This window comes from Theropithecus gelada, chromosome 20, assembly GCF_003255815.1.
Source record: "Theropithecus gelada isolate Dixy chromosome 20, Tgel_1.0, whole genome shotgun sequence".
NCBI lineage: Eukaryota > Metazoa > Chordata > Mammalia > Primates > Cercopithecidae > Theropithecus > Theropithecus gelada.
This window is the reverse complement of record NC_037688.1, coordinates 39,089,881-39,115,695: the sequence shown is the minus strand read 5'-3', so window position 1 is coordinate 39,115,695 and position 25,815 is coordinate 39,089,881. Positions and strand designations below refer to the sequence as shown.

The following is a 25,815-nucleotide window of genomic DNA, read 5'->3' as shown; positions in this document are numbered from 1 at the left end:
CATTCAGACCAGTTGCGGGATGTGCCCAAGTCCCAGCGTTGAGTGTTAGGGACCGGTGACAAATGCGGGTCCACGTCTAGCCCGAGGGCGTGGGCCTGCATCCCACAACCTCTCCTAAGCCCCTTGCCTGGTGGGATGGAAACTCGCTCCACTAAAAAAACTGCTAGAGCCCAAGAAGATCCTTGTCCCTGCCCAGCGAGGATGGACAGCTTCAAAGCGCGGTTTAGGGGCTTCTGTTTATTTTCCTGTATGTTCTGGTCATCTTAATCATCTAACCAGAAGAACTGGCCCAAAATTAGGCACAAGAAAAAAGGAAAAAGTCTGGCCCTGCCACATAACTCCTGGAACTGGTTGCAGAAACTGAACTTTGGCTTTCTAAACTTGGTGAAGGAACAACAGCCTCTTTCAAGCAAGGCTCTTTTGTTCCTAGTTCCCAGGGAGGAGGCAGAACCTTTGGCCGAACAAATTCGGTTCAGCCAAAGTCTCCCAGGGAAATGGTGCTGTGCTAAGTCCCCCATGGTCAATGCATTAACTTGCTCCTATCCCGGGCAGATCACCAATCAATTGGATGGCACTGGTTTTGTAATTTCAAAACCATGTGGCCATCAGATTCATTACGCAATAATGGCCCATTCATAAGTAATACCAATAAGAAGTGCTTCCCGAGCAATATCTCGGTTATGCCTCACGATAACCCTGTGAGGTAGACACACCCCCATCTTTCATGACACAGACAAGGAAACTGAGGCTCGCCAAGCTCAAGACCATTGCCAAGATCATCACTAGTAAGTGGCGGAGCTAAGATTCAAACACAGTAACTGCACATCCCTGGCCTCCAATCAACCAAGAAACAGCCAAATGAAGTAATTTTTTTAAAAAGGGAAAGAGGCCGGGCGCGGTGGCTCAAGCCTGTAATTCCAGCACTTTGGGAGGCCAAGATGGGCGGATCACGAGGTCAGGAGATCGAGACCATCCTGGCTAACATGGTGAAACCCCGTCTCTACTAAAAAAATACAAAAAACTAGCCGGGCGAGGTGGCGGGCGCCTGTAGTCCCAGCTACTCGGGAGGCTGAGGCAGGAGAATGGCGTGAACCCGGGAGGCGGAGCTTGCAGTGAGCCGAAATCCCGCCACTGCACTCCAGCCTGGGCGACAGAGCTAGACTCCGTCTCAAAAAAAAAAAAGGGAAAGAGACCAGGCCCAGTGGCTCATGCCTGTAATCCCAACACTTTGGGAGGCCAAGGCGGGAGGATCACTGGATCTCAGGAGTTCAAGACAAGCCTGGACAAGATGGCAAAACCCTGTCTCTACAAAAAAAGTAAAACTTAGCTGGGTGTGGTGGCACACAGCCGTAGTCCCAGTTACTCAAGAGGCTGCGGTGGGAGAATCACTTGAGCCCAGGAAGCTGAGGCTGCAGCCAGCTGTGACTGTGCCACTGCACTCTAGCCTAGGTGACAGGGCGAGACCCTGCCTCAAAAAAATTAGACAAAATAAACAGTAAAAAAAGAATGAAAAGAAGAGAGAAGAAAAGAAAAAGCAGAGGATAAGGATGTATTTTTCATCATTGACTTCTTGCTACCTGAAATTACCAGCTTCTTTTCTGCAAGGGTTGTCTCCCCCATGGGAATGAAGGTGTTCCAGTGCGACTGTGTTTGGTTCACCCCACAGCCCAGCCCTCAGCCAAGCACCCGACACCCAGAAGACCCTGAGCGAAGGTCTGGAGTGAGGGAATTCACAGGGCCCTGTTGTCTGAGCCAGGGTCACAGGCACAACCCCTGCCTTTCCCACAGGTGACAGCAAGGACAGCTCACCGTGCTGGGTCACTCTGCCCAGTCACCTCCACCAACACGCCTGTTGCAGGCTACAGGTGAAATGATCTAGCCAGAGAGGCCCTCTCATGGCTCAGCTGAGCCAGGCCCGAGGTCAGCTCACTCGGGAATTTCTCTCATTCGTTCATTCAATCGATCATTTCTTATTGGCTCATTCAACAAATACTTATTGAGCACTAATCATGACCAGGCACTGTGCGAGGCAGCCTTCTTGGGACAGTGAGTGTTAGGAACCGGTGAGAAACATACAGGGTCCAGTCTGGGGACAGAGAACAGGAAAAGGAAGCAAGCACAGCAGGACACAGCGTGAGACACAGCGTGCGTCCTGCCCCATCAAGGGCGCTTCCTGGCGGTAGTGAAAGTCCAGCTGGCATCCCTTCCCTCCACCGCAGGGCCTCCGGCCTCGTTTATATATTTCTAAATGAAGATCCAGCCCACACTACCAAAGACTGTCCAGGTACAGCATCATCAAGTACAGATGGAAAAAACGGCGCATGCAAATGAACGCCCTACAAAAATGTGAATTATTATCTCCGGGTGTCAGCATTCTACGTGGATTTTGTTCTCTTCTGTTTATTTGCGTTATCTAATGGTTCTACAAGAAATCTGAGTTCTTTATGTAATGGGTAAGGGGAGTGAACATCTTTAAAAAATAAATGTCCACTCCTAGATGCATATCCAAAAGAATCAAAAGCAGGGACGATAACAAATACTTGCACCAACGTTCACAGCAGCACTACCCACAACAGCCAACAAGGGAACAACTCAAGTATCCGTCAACAGAAGAATAGACAAATCAAATGTGGTCTATCCAGTCAATGGAACATTATTTGGCCTTAAAAAGGAAGGAAATTTGGTCAGGTGCGGTGGCTCACGCCTATAATCCCAGCACCTTGGGAGGCCGAGGCGGGTGGATCACCAGGTCAGGAGATCAAGACCATCCTGGCTAACACGGTGAAACCCCGTCTCTATTAAAAATACAAAAAATTAGCCAGGCGTGGTGGCAGGCGCCTGTAGTCCCAGCTACTCGGGAGGCTGAGGCAGGAGAATGGCGTGAACCCCGAAAGCGGAGTTTGCAGTGAGTGGAGATTGCACCACTGCACTCCAGCCTGGGCTACAGAGTGAGACTCCATCTCAAAAAACAAAAAAAAAAAAAAGGAAGGAAATTCCGGCATGTGCTACAACATGGGTGGAACGTAAAAACCTCACACTAAGGGACGTAAGCCAGACACAGAAGGGCAAATACTATGTGATTCCACTGAGCTCAGGTACTTCATAGGCAAAGTCATAGAGAGAGCAAGTAGAATAGCAGTGACCAGGAGCTGAGACGAGAAGAGAACGGGTACAGAGTTTATGTTGGGGATGATTTCTGGGTGTAGATAGTGGTGACTGAATTTATTTAATGCCACTGAATTGTACACTTACAAATGGTTAAAATGATAAGTATTGTGATATGTATATTTTACCACAATAAAAAAAAGTTTAAAGAAACCTCAGAACTTCAACTGCCAAAACGAATGAATGAATAAATGAATGCATGAATGAATGAAAGAATGAGACCTTCCCTCTTCCCTGATCAAGATTTTCCTGGTCGCACCATCAAACAGACAAAGTGAGAAAACAGCACGCTGTACCGGGGTAGGGACAGCGACTGTGGCAGTCCGTCTTCCTGGGCCTCAGTTTCGCAAACTGTGAAATCCAGGCACCGGCCCCATCGGACCAGATGTGCGGCCTGTGACCAGATCTCATCTTTCCTCTCGTTAGCCTCAGAGCTAATTCTAGGAAGGTGCTGGCAGGTGACCCCTCAACCCCAGGTAGAGGGGCAGCGAGCCCCACTGGGAAGAGCTCTGGCTTAGCCGGCCACCTCTCACTGTGCCCACGCCACTTCTCTTGGGAGCCTCCTTTTCTCACCTGCGAAATGGGGAGATTAATGACAAAGCTACTGTCTCTACCCCCACTTCTTTACACACCGGCTGTGGCTCCCTCAGAAGATCACAAAGGTGAGGAGGATGGAGGCCTAGCTTCCTCCCTGAGCTGGCTGCCTGGAAAAAGCCACCCCAGCCAGGGAACTCAAGGGACTAGGAAAATCCTGGCTGCACCCAAGCTTGGCAAGGAGGCTGAGGGGCAGGAGAAATGAAGGAGAACTCTCCAAGGCCTGCCTTCTTGTCCAACCAACACCTACTTCATTTTTCCTTAGGTGGAACCATACAAGAGTGGGCACAGAAAGGACATCTGGGAAGTCCCCTGGGGTCTCAGAAAAAGCAGTGGAGCCTAGGAAAAGACACATGAGCTCGAGTCGGCCTGACCTGGGTTTGCATCACGGCTCCACAACCCACAGCCACATGACGCTGGAGGCCAGGGATCTGGGGAACCTGTCCCCTCTCCTGTAACACAGGGACGCTGCCCACCCAGGGGGCTGAGTAAGTGCCTGGCACATCATAGGTGCCTGAGAATGGCGGGTTCCATTATTTCACCCGGTCCAGCCCTGGCAATTGGTACCCAGCTGGGCAGACAGCCGGCTTGAATCGTCCTACAAAATCCTCAGGGAGGCGAGAGGACTCCACGCACACAGCACACTTACCAAAACGAATCTAAGAAGAAAAACCACAACCGCCATCCCGCCAAACGCAGTGGGAGCAATGAAGCAAACAAAAGGGAAAGTTCAACTCCTTTTTTTGGCTTTAGAACATGCAAATGCAAAATTCAATGGCAAAGGAATTATCCCAGAAAAATTCCGTATCTAAATCTAAAATGGCCCCGTGGAACTCTGTCCCTCTCTAGTCATTTAAGTGACGTTTTGCTCTAAGGTGTGGCCGAAGATCAGGGCCAGCTAATGTGGGAAAAATCAAAGACAATGAGGAAACTCGTTTATTGGGGTCCTTAAAATGTTAACCACCAAGGAAAACCCTCGGCTTCTCTTAGTGGTGCTTGCTTACCCTTGCTGAAGGTGAAGTCCTTGGTATGCAGAAGGAGGAAGCCCACTAGACCTGCACCCATCGTCCACTGCTCCGTTCACAGCAGCTGAATTTGCCAGGTAGCCTCCATGATAAGAGACTCAGTAAAGGACCCATACTTCCCCAACTCCAGGCATTCAAATGCCAAGACTGCCCTGGCCTCTGTGGATACTCTCTGGGCATATTTTCTCATGCTTAGCATTCTTCAATCGTTGGTCATCAAGGGTTTGTGGTCACTCTGTCCCTCCACTTTACAGGTCAGGGAGGTGAGGCCACCCAAGGTCACACTGAGAGCCAGGGCAGGGCTGAGCAGTGAGCCACCACCTGCCTGATTCCAGCAGAACAGCATCGGACTCCACCACAATGCAGCTCCAGCGATGTGCTCCACCTTATCAAAGAGTGAAGAACTGCTCTAAATCTTAAAACAAACATTTTAGGGGCAAGAAGTGCCAACCTTGAAACTCCAGACTGGGACAAAAGAAAAAATATTTCACCATAACCAAGAAGACTAAACACAGCTCAAGCAAGTGCAGAAAATGCTGCAGGGACAAGCCCCACACTTCCCTGGCCAAAGGAGCAGAACTCTAAATAAAAACCTTGATCCTTCTACTTAATGAAATTTTTTTTTTATCACTCACATGTTTATTTCCACACAAAGCTCCATTTCCTGCTGGGGAAGCGTCACTAGCCCCCTGGCCTGGTTTATTACCCTGGAGGGGGAGTGTCCACGAGTCCCAAAGAATGCCTATATTATGGATGTTAAAAAACACATAGTTGCTAAGTTTTATAAGTCCTGCTCTGTCTTACCATTTTGCCAGCCCAAGGATCCATAGCTTTCAGCACATTTTCAAAGGGAGTATGTCACTCCCAAATCTAGACCCAGTACCCCAGAACATCCATTCAGTAGGGAATATTCTGTCATTTTGATTTTTTGTGACTGACAAAGGACTCACGGACCATCCACCCAGATATAAGAACGGAAATGACACCAGGAATGAAAGAAAAAATAAATCACTTCCCAAAGCAAGTTATGTGATGCATAAATGGACGAAAATTTAAGTGGATATGACAGAGGAGAAGTAAAAGATGACGACAACCCAGTTCCATGTGTTTCCAAGAAGGAAAGAGGAAGAAAACTATCCTCATCTTCATGAGGGCGGCCAGCTCCATGAGAGCTGCCTACGCAGCTCACCGCAACACTCAACGCCTAGAACGGTGCCCAGCACATAGTGCTGAATGATGGATAAATATACCATGTCATTCATTCTCGCAGTCCTGGGACGTAGGGATCATAATTTCAGTTTCCAAGACGAGAGTCAGAGAAGTCATGTGATCTACCCAGAGTTATAAGTAATAAGAGGCATTGCTGGGATCTGAACCCAGAGCCAGGCACTGCTCTGCAAACCCAGGAGCTTTCCTCTATATCACACTTTGTTTAACCCAAAATCATCTCTTAAGAGCCAACACTCTGGTGTGAAGAAGGCTTCGAAATTCCACTGGCTCCCTTGAGGGTCATTTAACGACTCTAGGCCTTAAGTTTCTAATCTATGCCGTGAAAGAAGCTGGGTACATCAAGAATGGCAAACACAGTCCCCGTTGCATGCCAACAACAATTGATTAATAGCGGCTGTCTCTGAGCTCACTGGAAAGACTGATTACACTAGGGTTGATTAGCAATGTCTACCATGGTCAAGGCAATGAGGAGTGGCAGCACAAGTGTCACATATTTGCCATCCCAGAACTAGATGAACTGCAAGTTCTCCTCCGACTATGGCTGGCTCTGATTCTAATTATAAAAACAAAAAAAAAGGGGGGAAAGGGCAAACAGAGAAGGAAAAAACGACAAACATTTTCCAACATGGGCCATGGCTGAATTCAGTCAAGTCAATACTGTCTGCCCAGCCAGCCCCTCACGCTCCATGCACACAGCCCTGCCAAATGGGAAGAAGTGGAAAACATCAGATCCACTGCCCACAAACTCAACAAGACACCCAATCCAAGCCAGAAGTTGCAAAACAATGGGTTTTGCCTGGCTTAGCCTCTGTTGTAAAACACCTCATCAGGAAGCGTGGTAACCTCGCAGGGAGCTGCATCTGGGTTCAAAGCTGGGCGGGACCTCTTGCCCAACCTGAGCCTTCACAAATTACTTCAACTCTCTAAACCTCAGTTTCCTTCATCATCGAAAAACCTCACGGGATTCTCATAATGATCACACACAACAGGGCATCAAAGTTCTTCACAACGAGCCCACAGTGAGTAGGCAAAAAAATGGCCACTACCATCATCATCATCACCATCATCACCATCATCATCACCATGATCATCATCACCATCATCACCATTACCATCATCATCATCACTATCATCATCACCACCATTTTTCTTTGCAGGGGGCAAATTTTCAGAAAAGAGTCCAAGTGCAAGAGATTCTTTTGTTTCTCCCACGTTCAGCATGATGCCCGTTTGGTGGCTCTGAACTCTAAAGGGAGGAGGCTCTGAACACCACTCCATCTCCTCAAGCTCCTGGTGTATCAGCCAGGGTCCTGGGAGGAAAGAGACGGCAGATGCAAAACGGTGCAAATTGAGGAAATGTTCACAAAAGGACAATATATTAAGGTGTGGGTGGCATACAGGGGAAGCACAAAAGATGGTTTTTCTACCTAGGGTGACCAGCTATCCAAGTGTGCCCAGGACTGAGGGGCTTCCTGGGCCACAGGACTTTCATTGCAAAAACGTGGGATAGTCCTGAGCAAACCAGGACAGCAGTCACTTCATTTCTCCCCCATGTATTTCTATCCCTGGGCCTGACAGTGCAGGGGAAGGAGCAGTTACAGAAAAACCTGGGTAGAGGGGGTGACATGACTGCAGGAGTGGCTGAGGGATACCACACACCCATGGCAAAACTGAAGGAAAAGGGAGGAAGGAATAAATACCCCACTCAACCTCCTCCCATCCTCCATCTCCCCCAGGCTCTCCACTGGCCAGACCCACCCAGAAGGCAGGGGAGACAGAAAAGAATGGAGGGTGGGGTTTCCAAGGCAGAGGCTGGAAAGAATAGAACATGGGCCCAGAGGCAAAGAAAGACACACAGGATCCTGTGTTGACTCTGGGGTGGCCAGGGGAGCCAGACCTCACCTCTCAGAGGCTCCATGGTGAGGCTTTGTGGGGACTCAGTGCCCCTAGTCCTCACACAACAAGAAGGAAAGGAACTTCCCTTCCCCACTGGAGGGGACACTGGGATGTGGCCAAAGACCCTTTGGTCCATGGGCTTGGTCTGTGGCATTCAAAGGCGAGCCCAGCAGGGCTGGGAGGAAGAAGACCCCTTCAGCTGGCAGCTGGCAAGGCCACCTCCTAAGAGTGGGAAAGGCTGAGACAATTCCCTGAAGCAGCAGCAGCAGCCTCCTGGGCTTGGTCTGAAGCACGTGCTCCGTCATTGCAGACCCAAGTGGAGGAATCAAAGGTGGGGCCTGCCCGGGGTGGACGTCTATAAAATCCAGAGAGCACACCCCTGGAATTGCTATGCAGTTTCCCCCACGGGTGTGCTCAGACCGGAGGCCACCAGTCAGAGGCAGTGCATGCGTCAGGGGCAATATCGTTTAGAAAATAAAAGTGACTTTCAATTCTGTTTTTAAATCATATTTTCCGAGATCAAAATCTTATTTCCCAAGCACTGCTGCTGAAAGCTGAGGTGAAAACTACCAATAATATCTTAATCCTCCCAACGGCGGGTTTCCATCTTGCTTGGGTTGGGAACTTGGTGGCTGGGGTTAGGACAGGGGCTGAGAGCCCATTCCAAATAATGATGCCTGAGGTCACGGAGCGGGGTCACGGTGCGGGGTCACAGCGCAGGGTCACGGGCACACCCTACCAAGGTCACCAGAAGTTTTGTTTTTTTTTTTTTTTTTTTTGAGACGGAGTCTCGCTCTGTCCCCCAGGCTGGAGTGCAGTGGCGCGATCTCGGCTCACTGCAAGCTCCGCCTCCTGGGTTCACGCCATTCTCCTGCCTCAGCCTCCCAAGTAGCTGGGACTACAGGTGCCCGCCACCACGCCTGGCTAATATTTTGCATTTTTAGTAGAGACGGGGTTTCACCATGTTAACCAGGATGGTCTCGATCTCCTGACCTTGTGATCTGCCCGCCTCGGCCTCCTGAAGTGCTGGGATTACAGGCGTGAGCCACCACGCCCGGCGAGAAGGTTTCTAAGAAAACTGTGAGACTTTCCTGTCCCTTCACAGCCTGGGGTGCCAAGGTCCCCCACCATGCAACTACAGACACTCAAAGGCCTTTACTGACATCAGGTATTCCTGGAGAAATGGACCCAAACCCTGCCTTCAAGTTCACAGTCCTGCAGGAAGCAGGGGAAGGTATACAGGTGGGCAAACCCAACACAAGAGAAGCGGCAGCCACAATAATGAGGGTGATGGCGATGGTGACAGTGACAGTGATGGTAGTGATGGTGACAGAGGAGATGACAGTGATGGTAGTGATGGTGACAGTGACAGTGATGGTAGTGACGGTGACAGTGGAGATGACAGTGATAGTAGGGGTCATGATGATGATGATGATGGTAGCAAACATCTGTTGAGCACATACTACATGTCCACACTCTACTAAGTACTTTCCATGTATTCTCTCCTTTATTCTCGGGACAACCTGGGGAGTGGCTACTCTTATATCCCCAGCTTTCAGATGAGGAAACTGAGAGCTGGATCACACCACTGGTTAAATGGCCTCATATGAAATGTCTGGATCAAAAAAGCCTGGCCAGCCCCTCCTAATCACTCTGCCCGATCAGTGTCCTGTTTTAGGGAAGGGCTGACCTGGGCAGGCAGGAGCTTTAACGCCTCCTCCACCTTCCTGCAAGACATGATGGGGAAATGGTGTTCGGGTTTCAAAGTGGAGGCAGGGGGTTTCCTCCTCCCTGATCCTCAGGGAGGACCCCTTCAAGCAAAGCTTCCCAGAATGGCTGAGCAAGGAGGGCCCTATGCAGGAGCACCCAGTGGAGGCCAGCAGGACTGAGATCAGCTGGGATCCCCTCGCTTAGTCATGCCCCCAGCCAGGGCTGTGCTGGCCCAGAGAGGGTGCCCTGGTTACCACTGGAGGCACCAGAAGAACCCCACACTGTTTGTCTTTGCAGTGCTCCCTGACCCCTACCCCTTCACCAAGCCTGCGGGCAGAACCTGCATGCCAACTCCAGAATCTTGTTTTCTAATAGCTTTCCAGGTGATGGGGTTCAGCTACAAAAAGCAGAGGGACCCACTGCCCCGCCGTGGATGGGTCTGGGGTCAAACAGATGAAGGCCTTTTTAGAAGAGGTGAGAATCCAGGGTACCTATCCCCTCTCCTCCCCACTCCCTAATCTCCCCCAGAAACCTGCCTCAATTCAGACACGGCACAAGACGCAGGTTTTGAAGTCATTTTTCCTTACACCAAAACTTTCTAATGCTAATTTCTCCCTCTCTCTCTCTTATTGGCATGATGTAATTCCCCTTTTCAACAACCCAGATCTCTGAAGTCCTGAGTCATCAGGGCGAAGGCAGGGACAGCGAGGGGGAGGTCAGCTGGGACGGATCAAAGGTAGGGGGGAGCTTGCCAACGCCCAGGCCAGTCGGGATTTCCTTCTGGGCGCCTGGGGTGTCGTGGCCCACCAGCTCTCGGCCCCACACCATGCCAGACACAGGGACAGGGTTCCTAAGGCCCCTGCATTGTTTTTCATACCTCCTCTGGGCCAGTTCTGAAGAGACAAGGTGACTGTGGGACAGTGCGGGGGTTCCCAGCTCTGTCACATGCCAGCCCGGGCAGCCCGTGCCTGCTCCAGAAAATGGGACCTCACGAGGTGGGTGTGATGATTAAATGAATGAACACAGCAGTTCTCAACCAGGGGCAATGTGGCCCCCAGGGGACATGTGGCAGAGCCTGCTTGTTACATGTCACGGGTTGTTACAACTGTGGGGAGCAGTGGGCCAGCATCTGGTAGGTGGAGGCCAACCTAGAATAAAAGCTCCTCCTGCTCCCTGTGTACCTATGTCACAGGCACTCATCTAGGAGAAAGCATAGATGGCTACACCCCACAAGGTTAATACGGGTGATTTCCAGGTGGCGGGATTCTGCGAGGATTTTTTTTCTTCTTGATTTTGTAAGATTGTCGTCATCCCTGTATGATGGCTTCAGTTTTGCTTTTACAAGAGAGGGGTGGTGAATGTGGAGTGGAGAAGGCAGAGAGGCAAAGGCGCCCTGGCTGCCCAGCTGGGGTGGTGCCGCGCCACAGGGGAGCAAGCCCTGGCTCCAACTGGGGAAGGCAGCCCTGGAAAACCACTGATTGACCGCGGGGGGCGGGTCAGGGGGGGTTCCAAGCAGAAAGAAGAGGCGTGTGTGAAAGGTCAGCGGCACGGGGAAGCTGAGGCCAGAAGCCAGGCAGGGCAGGGGGCTCGACCCACAGTGGACTTTGAACTTTGTGCTCTCTGTGGTCAAGTCCTCACCACCGGCTGTGACAGATCAGGCTGCAGGGTCAAGTGGTCTCAGGCGAGGAGGCTGAGGTGACTACCCCAGGTCCAACGAGGGCAGGTGAGAAGCGATCCTCTGCTGCGGCTCCTCCGGAGACAGGTCTGCAGGAAGTTGGCCCAGGGAGCTCCCGGAAGGGTCCCCAGTCCAGTCAGGGTGGACCCTTCTGCTCTGCCCACACACTCCCTCTTCTGCAAGGCCCTCCTCTCAGCTCACAGCCAGCCTAGCCACTTGGGGCCTTTCTCACATTCTGCTTTGCAGCCCTAAAACCCTGCTCACCAGCCACATGCAGTGATACTCTGGAGCCACATAGCCTGAGGCCAAATCCTGGCTCCACCATCACAACCTGGGTAAGTAGGGACCTCTCCTCTCTGGGCCTCAGTTTGCTCATCTGTAAAATGGGGACAACGACAGCACCACCCCACAAGGGCACTGTGAGGATTAGATGAGTGCTTATCTGCACAAAGGGCTCAGAGTAGTGCCTGGCATACAATAGGCGCTGGGTAAGTGTCCGCTGTCCTTACTGTTGCCTTGCTGGTGATTCGGCCCTTGCTGCCACAGTTCCTGTGCTCACACCAGCCAAGGACTCATTGTGACATGTGGAGGCCACTGGCTCTGGAGTTAGGCTGCCTGGGTTCCAGTTGTGTAACCTGAAACTCTCGAGGTCTCCGTTTCCCCTGCTAACGCCTCCTGGGGCTGATGAGAGGATGCAATGCACACATGCCCAAAGGTCTGAGAATGACTGCATGAAATGATCATGATCACCCCGCGGCCCCCTCCACTCCACCTTGGACATGAATATCATCTGGCCCTGAGCTCTGGCCCTGCTGGGACTCCCCGAGCTCAGTCACCACCAGCCTGCTGGGACAGTTCGAGCTCTTTCATTTTCCCACCCTGAAGCAAGCCTCAGTCACAGGGCCATGAAACGTGAACCAACCAGAGCAACAAACAGATGTCAGCAAGTCATCGTTCCCCTTTCTAACGGGCAGCCCTGCCCCCGAAAACCACCAGCTGAGACCCCACTGCACTTCCCCCTCTGCAGACACGAAGCAGAGCGTCACCTAGAAGGTGCCCAGCTGTGTCCCTGGCCCTTGGCTCCAGCCTGATGGGATCGCCTTCCAGACAGCACAGGCCCAGGCTGGGCCTTCCCACCAGGCCTCCCTGAAGGGAAGGTTCAAGAAAGGGGCCCTGTGAGCCACAGCTCGGAGACCTCAGGCCTGGGATTTGGAGTAGCAGGGGCCTCTGGTAGAAAGTCCCCCAGGAGCTCACCAGGCTAAGCCCAGCAGCCTGACACCATTACCATCACTCTTCCTAGGCCACAGAGGTGGGCTCAGAATCCTAGGGCCTGTGTCCACACCAAGAAAGGCTGTGTGCACCACGGCTGGGCCATGTGTTGGAGACACCACGCGTGCAATCCCTCGCACACCTTCCTTCAGTATGGACACAGCCCTGCAGCAGGGGAGTGGTACAATTCACTCTTATGCAGAGGGCCAGAGGCCTGTGGGATTACAAGTGGAGGGGTAGAGATCTGAGCTCGCTCCTCCCTCTCCGTGGGTCCCTCTCCTCCTCCAACAGGATGGACCTCCCAACTAGGCAAGCTGTTCATTCATTCATCCAAACAATGTCTGCTGAGGGGCAGTGCCTCAGCGTCCCCATCGGTAAAATGGAGAGAGTACCAGTATCTTGCTGGGTTGTAGGGATCACTAATAGAACCTGCAGAGCATAGCCCCTGGCAAGAGGAAACACACTAATCACATGAGTGGCCACTGCACGGTCACTACTGTGACTAACTGCCTGGCCCTGGCGACTCGGAGATCCCTGCACTCCTAAGCCTTCCAATCTGTGACATCCCGGGCTCCTGGATGGCCAGCCAGTCCTCAGTCTCTGCATCGTAAAGCACCACCTGCCCCAGGGTACATGGGTTTACCCAGCATTAATCACCCCACGCTGGTAGACTCTGCTCCAGAAGGCGAACCCACCTCTATCTTTAACTCCTATGCTGTCTTATGATGTCCACCCCATAAAAACCGCACAGACCCCCGGAGTGTGCCTGGCTGCTCTGGCCTGTCCCTTTGCTCACTGTTCCCTCTGCCCATTCCCACCTCCAACCTGCTACCCTCATCTCCATCAGTCTCCATCCTACCTCTCCATCCAGATACCTGTCTCCTAAAAAGAAGTCCTTCTTGAAACTACCCACCCCTATGATGGCGTCTCTTTCTCCGTCCAAACACAGGACAAGACATAAACCTCTCTAAGCAATGTGCTTTGTTCTACGGTGCATCATAATTGTAATACCCCCATTTAACTATGAGTCCCTTGAGAGGGAAGAGTATGTCTGACTTTCCAAGTGCCATGCCTGAGAGCACTCACTATGCAAGCACAGCGCCCCAGAACACTCACTTTGCACAAATAATATCTGGTGTTCAAGTTATACACCTAATGCTTACCCTTTACGAATAGTTGGCATCCAACTTCCCACATCAATTCCCTTAACTTTTCTGACAAAATCACAAAGGAATGTCCGCCAACCTTGGCAAACACTAAATTGAGAAGCTCACTTATTTCTACCTAAGATGTTTCTGCAGGAGGCTGAAATAGTTCCGTGTGCATCCAACAGGTGCATATACATTGACGGACCCACACAGACATGGGGTCAGACCTGGCTTTGACACTAAACTCAACTTCCTTCCAGCTCTCTTTATCTGAGACTCCATGAGAGCATCTGTAAAATGGGAATAAAAACCTATCCCGCAGGATTGTTATGAAAATTAAAAGAGCACTATGCCCGGCACACAGTAGGGATACAATAAACATCGCTGCCAACCAGGTACATTAGGTCCATCTCCTACAACAGATTTGCTTACCCTACTTTATCCCCCACCAGAGAAGACTGCAAGCTTTGCCAACCTGCCACCAACCTCAAACCCAGGAACCAGATGAGACCACGGTCATGTGAATTTCCTTTCTAGGGAAGCCCCTCTGCTCTTGGTACCCTGGAGACCTCAAGGTCTGCTGCCGCATCCCAGGGATCCTGGGGTGGGAGTAGTCATCACTTCCATGCTCTCCTCTTCCTCCTGGACACACATGTAAGCCATGTTCCCCAGTCTCCCCCTGCACTCTGTGTGACCGCGTGTCTGAGTTCTGACCAACCAAGCGGCCAGACCTACAAACGGGTTGGCTGTGGTGCTCACTCTCCCCATCCCCGCAACAATGAAGGACCTAGGGGAGGGCAGAACCATTTCACAAGAAAAAGAGGGGGCAGAACCCTCGGGAGACCCCTGCAGGACTACAAGAACTGGGCTGCACAAAGCCACCCAGATGCCAGGGCTGCATGTTACGGCAGCTAGCCTGCCTGGCGAACACACAGCCCCTTCCATACCTGTGGCTCCCCTTCCCTGCGGAGCCTCACACCGATGTGTGTGGTGGTAAACAGGTCGCCTAGTCCACATAGGGAGCCAACATGGGAGGGAGGACAGCCAGGCCTGGGTCTGCTCAGAAGACTGTGTGCTCCAATTTTCAGATATTCTGGACCTCTAAGGAAGCTGGCACTGGCCCAGGACACCCAGAGAAGCTAGCAGAAGTCCCGGTGTGATCTTCCCTCTCCAAATAACCCCACCTGAGCTTGATGCAGCCAGCCCAGCCCAAGGGAAGCACCCAGATGCCTGATTCCATATACTCAATTCCTGTATCCACCCAGGGACCGGATGATCCAGAGCACGTGCTTCCCTCCAAAGAGAGTTCGCCCAGTGCAATCAGTTCAGTTGCTCTGTCCACCCTACCATTTCTGACAGTAGCTTGAAAACAGCAGAGCCATGAACAAAGGATGCCACGGGAAGGCAGGAGTCTGGGTTTGAATCCCAGGAGGGCTGCTCAGCCAGCTGCAAGGGTCCTTGGGCCACACACTTCCCCTCACCCCTTCCCAGCTGGCAAAACCAGAGGTGAATCAGACCACTAGTGTGTTCTAGATTCTAGGATCCTTACAGTGTAGTTATGGACGAAGGGAGTTGGGTTTTAAAAGTTCTGCTGGGCTTTGTCATTTAAGAGTCTCTTAAAGTACTGCTGCAGGGCTATTCTTCACTATTTATTGGGAGGTAGCCAGGTTTGCAAAAAAAACAAAAGAAAAAACAGACAACAGAAGCAATAGAATGGAAGCTTTACAGGGCAAGGAGCTGCCTGTGTGCCCGGCACCTCGCGCATTCTACATACTCATTAATTTTTTAAACAGATAATAACAGCTCCGGAGAGCAGAGGGAAGGAAACTGATAATCACAGAGCATGTACCAGGTGCAAGCCACTTTACTGGGTGATTTCTAAGTACCATCCCCTGCCTCAGGGCCTTTGTCATTGCTGTTCCCTCTACCTGGAATGCTCTTCCCCCCGGAAGTCCTATCACCCCCTTCCCTGACCACTGTGTACAAAGTAGCCCACCACTCGCCCCACCCTGCTTGCTTTTCTCCACAATCCCAGTCATCGGATTTTATAATTACTTGCTCTTAACTTAGTTGTTTGTCTGTCACCCACTCCCACCAACACAGGCTCCACGAGGGCAGGCTCTTGTTTTCTTCTGAGTGCCTAGAACGGTGGCACTTACCTGCTGAATGAAGGCGTGAAAACACCGCCAGGCCTCACCTCACTTACCCTGACATCAATGCTGAGAGGAAGTCGCTTTACAGATAAGGACACAGGCTACGGGCCTGCCCAAGGTCACCACCTGGGACGCTGCAGAGGCAGGATTTACGCTCCCCTGTCCCATTTCAAAGTCCAGGTCCTCACTCCCCTACTCCACTGGGTCTGCCGTGCTCTCTTCCTGTGGCCTCGCTGCACACCCCAAATGCCAGGGCGAGTGCTGTGCACATGGGAGGGGTAAGGAAATGGCTACTGAAGTCAGGAACCAATTTCAGCACCAGAAATATTTTCTCTGCCATCTCCTTTGCCTCAATACACACAGCAAACACCTCCCCCACACGCACGTCTCATCACCCTTCGGTTAGGGCTCTGCTGATGTAAGCGAAGCTTCCTTTCAAAATGCGCACAATCTCCCTCGGTGCCTGTTGAATACACTGGGTGGTTCATCACCAGAGCCAGGAGCAAGGAAGAGAAATTCTCACTTCCTCTCTTTCTCCACCATGGGCTGGGTGGCCTGGCTTCCATCCTGGGGAAAGCAGGAAGTCGGGGAACAAAAAGCGATGCCCTCAGGTGGAACTGCCCAGACCCTTGTCCTGCGGGTGGAGGTCAGCATGCGTCTTTGTTGGAGACCCCTGGTCACCTGCGTTCCTTCAGCTCCAGGGAAGACCAAGCGGCCAGACCCTCTGAGGGGGATCCCTGGTTGGTGACCTTTAGCCACACCAAAGCATGACTCCAGGTAGCAATAACTCCAGGCAACACTACCCTTCCCTCTTCAAAAAGAAGCTCAGCTCCCCCATCCCAAAGAAGTTAGCAAAAGAAAATCCAAACTATCAAAATAGAGACAACTCCATTGAGTAAAAATAGAAAATGTTTTCTTTGAAGGAACAAGAGTGTATTCGTCCGTTTTCATGCTGCTGATAAAGACATACCTGAGACTGGGCAATTTACAAAATAAAGAGGTTTAATGGACTCACAGTTCCACGTGGCTGGGGAGACCTCACAACCACGGTGGAAGGTGAAAGGCACGTCTTACATGGTGGCAGACAAGAGGAGAATGAGGGAGCTAGGCAAAAGGGTTTTCCCCTTACAAAACCATCAGATCTCGTGAGACTTATTCACTACCATGAGAACAGTATGGGGGAGAGCGCCCCCATGAGTCAATTATCTCCCACTAGGTCCCTCATACAACACAAGGGACTTATGGGAGCTACGACTCAAGATGAGATTTAAGTGGGAACACATCCAAACCATATCAACGAGGCTGAGACTAACTTCAATGACCATCAATAGGTGAGGGTCAACCTACATTATTGTGATACACTTCTATGACAGAACACTATGCAGCAGTGAAAAAGAATAAGGCAGCTGCACACGCATGGAGGGTCTCCAAAATATTCTGTCCAGTGAAGAATCATGGTGGACGGCTAGCTGTGTGCGTGCATGTCCAGATACACAAGAAACGAGCAGCAGCGTTTGCCTCCAAGGAGGGCCACTAGGGGCTGTGTGGGCATCAAGTAAGGGAAGCTTCATTTTTCATTACATGCCTTGTTATACTAATCAAATCTACCTGATGCATATATGAGTATTTCAATTTTTGTAATTTAAGAAACTAGACTATGCCCCCCAAGGAATTTTTCTTAAACTGCTTACAACAATTTCATTGCCTTCCTACCTATGAGACCTGCTAAATACCCCTAACTTTCCCCAATGCACTATTCATCTCAGGGAACTCCCTGGAGGCCACCCATTTTTAGGTAACAATACTTCCTTCCATTTGTGCAGAAGTCATGAAGCTCTTTCAGGGCAATTAGCAAAACAGGAGTTGGAATCCTGGTCACTGCATGCTGACTATACTAGTAGGTGTTTATCTATCCTCTCCAATCCTTACAGCAACCCTAGACATGAGGTGCTCCTCCCTAAGGATGGAGAAAAAACAAGGCCCAGCAAGGGAAAGCAAAGTGCCAAAAGTTACACAGCCGGGAAACTGCACCCTCCAAATCCAGACCCAGCACCATGAGACCGCAAAACCCAAATCTGTTCTGTCCCATAGCAAAGATGCCCCCACGTCAGGCTGCCTCAACTTAATCTCATGTATTCCTTCAATCAAAAGTATAAGCTGACCCCCTGCAATGTCCACGACAACAAAACACCAATCGGGTACCCTCAAGACAAGTCAGTACTGGCTGGCGGCAGTTGAGGCACCCTGGGACAGCTTTGCCTTCTACCAGGTCCCCCTGAGCCCTGCCTACGACAATGCCCCAGAAGTGCCCTGTCTCACTGCCCGGTGAGACACTAAGGAGCAGGCAGGGCCGCGACACCAGTCAACCTGTGGGCCAAGCAGCCCAAGCCAGCAGCAACTGCCATCTCTGTCACCCACTTGCAGGAAAGCTCAGCCACACGCTGTGAAATTCCTTCTACCTGGACTGGCATGATGCTGCCATGGCCATAACAGGCATCTCAGATTGCACCAGGCAAATGCCAGCATCAAAACTTACTCCTTCCTTGGCTGGGCACGGTGGCTCACACCTGTAATCACAGCACTTTGGGAGGCTGAGGTGGGTGGATCACGAGGTCAGGAGATCGAGACCATCCTGGCTAACACGGTGAAACCCCGTCCCTACTAAAAATACAAAAAATTAGCCGAGCGTGGTGGCAGGCGCCTGTAGTCCCAGCTACTCGGGAGGCTGAGGCAGGAGAATGGCGTGAACCCAGGAGGCGGAGCTTGCAGTGAGCCGAGACTGCGCCACTGCACTCCAGCCTGGGCGACAGAGCGAGACTCCGTTTCAAAAAAATAAAAAATAAAAAAAAATTTACTCCTTCCTTAAAATGCACTTACTTATTACAGCCTGGGGAAGGCAGACCACGTTTAAAGTTTAGAGAGAATTTTGACTTTTTATCCTCTCTGTCTCAGCCCCTCCCCTCCACCACCTCCAATCAGACAAGTTGTCTAGGAAACAATTTTGATACACTCCAAAATCCTCCTATGACAAATGGCATGGAAAGGGGGAAAAAAATTATTTGTGTTTACTGCCACGAGAAACATCAAATAAATTAAAGGCAGGCTAGGTACAAGGTGGGGAGCGGGGGTATGTGACAAAAGTGAAGAAGCAATTAGCATGCGTACGTGTGGACACAGATGAGTTCTCGTGGGATCTGTGGAGGACACAGATTTTAATTCTCAAGTAAAAACCAAGCCATGTGGATGTGTAACTCTTAGCTCAGCAAGTGACACACAGTAGGTGTGCAGTAAGCCTGTGCCAAACAAAGTCCGAGTTCAGACAACAGCTGCTCCCCACCAAGAAAACACGAGACTAAAAAAACCACTGAGAATTAAGGTGGCTTCTCCTTTCCCATCCATAACGAGATGCCCGGAAACATTGCAATCAAACAGCAGAGTGGTGAAAATTTCAAAACAAGCCACTGATGAATTATGGCTTGAGAATAAAGAACACTACTATCACCTGTGCCCCGACCCCTGAATAAAGGACTTTCTGACTGGATCCACCATTCTGAAATACCGTGTGCCACACTGTCTTAAAAGTAAGATGAAATAAAAGGTAGGCAGCTTATTTGTACTTCTTTGGTGCAGAAGAAACAAAGCCTACAGACAAAGCCCTCTGCCCATGGACAAACATGTCTAGCAGGTGATCAAATTCAACCCAGAGACGAGAACAGCAAAATGGATTCTGGTCCTGCTGAAGCCGGCTGCTTATGCAGAACCCCTGGCTGCCCTGGCTGTCATTTACAACCAACACAACCACCACCAGCCATGAAGAGCCAGTGAGGCCCAGGGACTGGGAAGTTTGGGTACAAAGAGGGTATGGGGCACCACATTCAGGCCACAGTCTGGGCAGACAGGCCCTTCCCCACAAAGGTGCAGTCCTGGGTCCCCCAGGGAGGGGGCCCTGGCCTCCCCATCTCCCCTCCCAAGTCAGCTGTCGCCTGTCTGCTTCCTCCTTTGTTTACGAGCATTTCGGATCCAAAGTCTCCAAGCACAGGGTGCATCAGACCTGGCGGCTGTCACAAGCCACATTAGGCACGCTGTTGGCTCTGTAAGGATTTAATCAGTAACTGGCCCAGAAGACCAGGGCAGGGCAAGCTCTGACCTGATCCCACAGGAGGCAAAGTTTACAGGCAGGCCAGGTGGGTGAGGCTCTGGCTCCTCTGGTAAGACAACCCAGAGGGCTATCAGGTCCCTTGGACCCCAGACTAAAAGGTGTCCCTAACTGGTGTCACCCAGCAGGTGGGACTGGGAGCCCCAGTATGCCTGCATCCCAGTCTGATGCAGATGTGCTCCTGGAAGCCTGGTCTTAAATCTCTCACGATTCAGTTAATTGGATCAACGGAGACAGACTGCAGAAGGTTTGGGCAAAAAAGAGTATTTGGTTTGTTTACTGGTTTTAATCCATATCAATCACTCTGGGTCTTGTTCCTGAAGCCCATACAATTAACCAGATATTTACCAGATGATTCTGAGTTGGGCTGTGTAGACGGCTTAAAATATGGATGATTGATATTTCAAGTAAGGATATGACTCTATAGGAAACACACTCGGAACATCAGGAGCTCAAGGCTGGGCATGGGGCTGCTGCGAAGCCACAGGACTGCAAAGGGTTTTTGTTGTAGGGAACTGCACTCAAATTCACCTTTGTTTCATTTGGGCTCATATTTCTCAATAGAGTGCTTAGGCTGCACTATAAAACGCAGACGGATTACATAATGTCCAGGCCTCAGGGAAACCCCACAGGGGCTCCTCTGCTTCCCCGAGAGCCTGGACACCAACCAGGTGTCTCACGATGGGACAAGAGCCCTGGTGGCAGTCCCAACCTCACCTCTGCCCCAGAGGCCAGCCCTCCAGCCAGGCCAGCCCTCACAGCCCCACCTCCAGGCTCACAGGCCCTGAGGCAAGGCTCCCTGGAGCCCCCCAGAGGGCAAGGGCAAGACTTAAGGACACCCCCTGCCTGCAGTGCTTGGTGACGAAAGGCAGCGGAAAGGGGATTTTGCTCGCCCATCGGACACTTCCTTATAGTTCCTCTTGCCACATTTCCTAACACCAGAGCATGGCTCTGCCAAGAGGAATCTTACTCCGTGGAGAAGCCTCAGTCCCCAGTACTAGACAGGTGCTCTCCAGAGAGGCCCACGCTACCGACGGTGCCACCCACCTGGGCTGGCCAAGGTGAGCAAGGGGCCTCTGGCTATTCAGGTCTGTCTTCCTTCCCTCTCTCTCTCAGACAGACCTCTTGAGCAATTGGAGGTAAGTGGGGAGCCATTAGCCTCGAGAGCTGGCTTCCTGTAAACTGAGGGCGGCAGCAGCGGGACACTCGCTCCTGGCTTCTCCCATGGGGAGAAGGGGCTCCGCCTGGCCTTCCCACGGCTAGGTCACTGTCCCTTCTAACCATTTTCCTACCCCCACCACCACTCCCCTTCATTTCGTGGAGTGTAAGAGAAAAAAAAAAAAAAAAAGGCCAATAAAGTACCCCTGAGCCAGGTGAAAATTCTGAAGCCAGATCTGGATCTCCAGATCCCAGGCAGGGGGCACCGCGGTCACCAGTTCCTCCCCACATCGGAAACACTCTTTACTGGCAAATTTTCAGAGGCTCTCTCCCCCTCCATCCATTGGAAAGCCAAATGCTGCGGCCTGTGGCTCGGGACAGGCTTGAGAACATGCACCAGCCTGACCGGGGACTGGGCCGCCTCCCCGCGACCAGCAATCCTCCCTGAGAAAGGAGTCTTTGCAGATATTGCACCAATGTGCCCACAGGAAAGAGAAAATAGGTGCTTTAAGCATGTCGGACCCCAAATTCAGAATAAAAGTCCTCGAGTACTGCAATGCTCTGGGGTGGGGGGTGGGGGACTGGATCAAGGAGTAGGATTCTTCAGCTAACTTTTCCCCTCTCCCCATTCCTTGGGGAATGTGTCATGGCCTGTGACACACCGCCAAGGGAACATGGATGCCAGGGAAATGTCTACACACGCTACACGTTTGTGACATGCCATGTAAGCGACACCCTGTTTCCTGGCTGGGTTTTCTTGGCACAGGTGTGGGCAGGCAGTGGATTCGGCCCCCTCCCACTGTGCTTAGTAAACAGGATCACGGTGGCCCCAGGGAGGAGTGTGCATTCTGGAGAAGACAAGTCACCCCTCCAAGGAGGATGGGACCCCCACGGCAAGGCTCAGGCCCCAGCCACAGCCGGTATTTGAAACTGTCCTTGTTTCAAAACACAAAGCATCCTGTTCAAGCTCCTACCCGCCACCCCCCCTCTCCCCCCGACCCCACCTCAGCTGTCTTTCTCCACGTACCAAGGCCACCATTTGCAGATCTGATTTCAGAAACAGATCAATGGTTTTTCCTCTCGGACTCATCCAGCTGACCCAGTCCTAGCCATGTATTTAAAAACAATAACAAATTAAACCTCCAACAACAAAACACACACGTATACACACACTCTACAGACAATGCCGGACCAGGGCTCGACCAAGCAGCTTCCAGGCTAGAACTCGACCACCGCTGGGTCCTGAGATATTCCAGGACCACTGCCCCCTCCCCCTCCACTTCCAACCTCTCAATGTACGAATGAGATTTTCAGAAAGGGAAGCACCCCGTTCTGCCTGCCAGCCCTGGCAGGAAAGAGAATAAAGGACGGGTAAACCAAACAGAGGAACTGGCTTCTGGAAATTCTTTGGGTTTGGGGGTTTGGAGGTTTTGTTGTGTTGGGTTTTTTTTATTTTGAGGGGTGGTATTTTGTTTTCCCCTCCCCCACCCCTCAGATCCAGATGGGCCAGGGGCTTCCAGAGAGAGAACCCCCACCACCATCAGGGCCCAGCGTCGGGTCCATCCTCGAGTCCCAGCCACCAGAAACACAAGAGCTGGGGCCAGAAGGTCCCCGGGCACCCAGCCTGGCGGTGGGCCCAGTCTCCAGAATTTTAAGGGTCTCTCCCGAGCCCGGTCGGCTGGTCTGGGCTTCAGACTCCAAAATTGAGCCCAGTGAGCAGGCCAGGAGCGGGGCGCCCTGGTTCTCCCCGTTCCCCCAGCACCCCCCACCGCCCCCCAGGCCCTGGGCTCCAGGTGCAGCGCCAGGGGGCAGCCAGGGAGGGCGCATCTCGGGCCCCGAGGGAAGGCTGGGGTGCAGCCGCGCAGAGCCACTCACCGTGGCGGACGCCAGGCTGTTGTCGGCCAGCGTTAGGTGGTGCGGCTCCCAGCGCCTCAGGAATTTCGAGGTGAGGATCTTGCTGAGAAAGGTCCGCGGGTGCCGGATGACACAGACCTGAATGTCGCCCTCCTGCAGCAGTTTGTACCTCATCCCGTTGCAAAGCAGAAGAGCCCGGCGGCAGGGCACTGCGCCCATCTTCGTGCCCTCGGGGGCCGACACGTCGCCCCCCAGCAGCGGCTTGGTCTCCTCGATCTGCCGGGGGTCGCCGCCGCCGCCCGAGCTGCTGGTCACATCCATGGCCGCGCCGGGGGAGGGGGCTGGGGGCGGGGAGAGGGGGCTGTCCTGGGCTGCTGGGGCGGCGAGGCCCCCGGATCCGGCGGCCCGCACCCCCCCACCCCCCGGGAAGGTGGGGGGGTGTGGGGCTGGGGGCGCCCGCAGGGGAGGGGGCGCTGCCCGCGGGGGGCGGCGCGTGCGGCGGGCTGGGCCGGCCTCGGCGCTTCCTGCGGGGCTCCGGGCTTCCTCCTAGCTCGTCGGGTGCATGCTCGCGGCGGCTGACCGGGCTCGGCGGGCGGCGGGGAGGGGCGGGGGAGGCCGAGGGCGGGCCGGGGCCAGGCGCGGAGGGCGGGCACCGGGGTGGGGGCGGCGGGGTGGGGGCGGGCGTGTCTCGGGGCCCCGCGCCGCCGCGCGCGTGTGTACGGAGCGTGTGTCCGCGCGGCCGTCCGGGCGAGAGTGGCCGCGGGCGGGGCGGGCCGCGCACTGGGCTCGCGGAGCCCGGGGCGCCCGCGCGATTGGTCCCCGCGGGGTCATGTGCCCGCCCCTCTGACGTCAATGGCGGCAACGGCGGCGGCCGCGGCGGCTTCGGCCTCTCGCGGGCGGAGTCCGCGGTCCGGGCGGGGTCGCGGCCCACGACGGGGAGGCGCGGCCCGACGGGAGGGGCAGCCCCTGGGGAGGGGGCTGGGGCGGGCGAGCTCCGCAGGGCCCCGGCCCGCCCCGCCCGGAATGTGGGGAGGGGGCGGGGCGCGGGGGCGGGGCGCGTGACGTCACGCCAGCCGCGCCCCCGCGGGTGCCCGGGCTGGAGCCCAGCCCGGCGGCCCGAGAGAGGGGCCCGCGTCCCGCCCACCCCGCCGCCCCCGGGCTGGACTCGGACGGGGAAAGAAGGATACCCGAGGGCCGGGGGCTGGGTGGAGGGACCGGGGCTGGAACCCTCGACCGCCGACGGCCCCTCCGCGGTCCAGGCTGCCCAGCGGGCTGGCCAGATGGAGCCGTGGGACGCGGACGCCTCCCCGACTGAAAGTGTCCCCGCGGTGATCATGAGCCCACCCTGCCCTGTCTCTCACTGCGGGACCCGAGCGGCCTCGAACTCTTGGCCTTTGACGTCTGCTGGCTTTGGCCTTGGGGGTTCTCAAACCTTCTGGGGAAAGGGGACGGCCCCCCTATCCCCCTTTTTTCTTCTGCTCCTGAAGACAGAGCCTCTTCTAGGAACCCAGTTAAAGCCCCCACTACCTACACAGCCACCCGTCTTGTGCGCACCCCAGCAGCTCCCCCTACTTTACCTTCCCTGGGACCCCACCTGGTCATTTTATCTGAGTTCACAGGCCCAGCACCAGCCCACGAGAGAACCATATTCCATTCTCTTGTGACCCGGGGTATCAGGAACTGCAGCCTGGATGCAAAAAGCTTCCTTTCTGCCATCACAAGCAGCCGGCACCTAAGGCCACCTAGCAAATGCTCAGCTCCTCAGCCAGGTTTTCTTACCTCCACGTGCTCCTGCAGCTAATAACGTTAAAACCCCAGATTTTTGCCTTTTTAAGTGAAGGTGCCTCTGTAGTGAACACATGAATGTGTGCAGCGTGTTGAACTGCGTCGTGAACACTGCGGAATATCCACAGCATCTGTGCCGTTGGTGGAAATTATTCACACCCCCTCTCCCAAGAACAGGCAGCGTGAAGGTGCTGCCCAGAGGACCCTCTCCCCGAGCCTGGCCAGGGTTTCAGGCAGGGGGTGAAAGGCAGGTCCCAGGCTGCATCCCTCATCAAAGAAGACTCACATCCAGCCTGCCCAGGAGATGCCTCCTGGGGGAGGCACAGTTAGATTAGAAATTTAGAAATTTATTAACTCCCCACAATTTGCTGCCATTTCCTTCAAGTTTTGAGCTTGAACAGCCTTGAGAAAACCACCACGCATGAAGGGGCAAGACCTAGATATGTAGGTATTAGGGGGTGGTTGTGGCCAAGAAACCCCCCAGTCCATTAAGGAGGTGGGAATAGATCCTTCGTTCAAATTTTTTTTAATTGAGCTCCTGCTGTATGCTGGTCACAGGCCAGGCACTAGGGTATTAATAGTAGTGACTATAATAACCACAGTGGCCAGAGACTTCCTATGTGCTAAGAATTTTGTATGCACACATCATTTTCTTCTCACACCCTATGATGTAGGTACTGTCCTCATACTCAACCACAAAGCAAGGAGGTCAGAGTCCAGAACAATAATAGACATTGTGCTTGGTGCTCCAGGAACAGAAAGGGCGATGTCTAACCCAGTGTGGGGGACCAGGGTACTCTAAGAGTTCTTTAGGAATCAAGTAAAGAAGGGGACAGGTGCTCGAGGAAGAGGGAATGGCTCCTACCAAGGCAAAGAGATGAGAGGATGCTCAGCTTGTTCAGGAAACTGAACTCACTTGCCATGGAGTGCAAGGTCCCTGGAGGAGGTGGAACAGAGATGTAGGCGGTGAGCAAGCAGTGCCCTGAAATGCAAACTG

General features: G+C 53.1%; 1 protein-coding gene across 1 annotated transcript in view; it reads right to left on the bottom strand.

Annotated features, from left to right (window-relative positions):
- The window catches only part of CMIP (c-Maf inducing protein), a 264,953-nt gene extending 241,533 nt beyond the window's left edge, over positions 1-23,420 (bottom strand). Inside the window, exon 1 of the mRNA XM_025370610.1 lies at positions 23,055-23,420. Coding sequence (XP_025226395.1) covers positions 23,055-23,354 — 300 coding nt within the window. The 5' untranslated portion in view covers positions 23,355-23,420. The remainder of the gene's footprint in view (positions 1-23,054) is intronic.
- Positions 23,421-25,815: the final 2,395 nt, after the last annotated feature.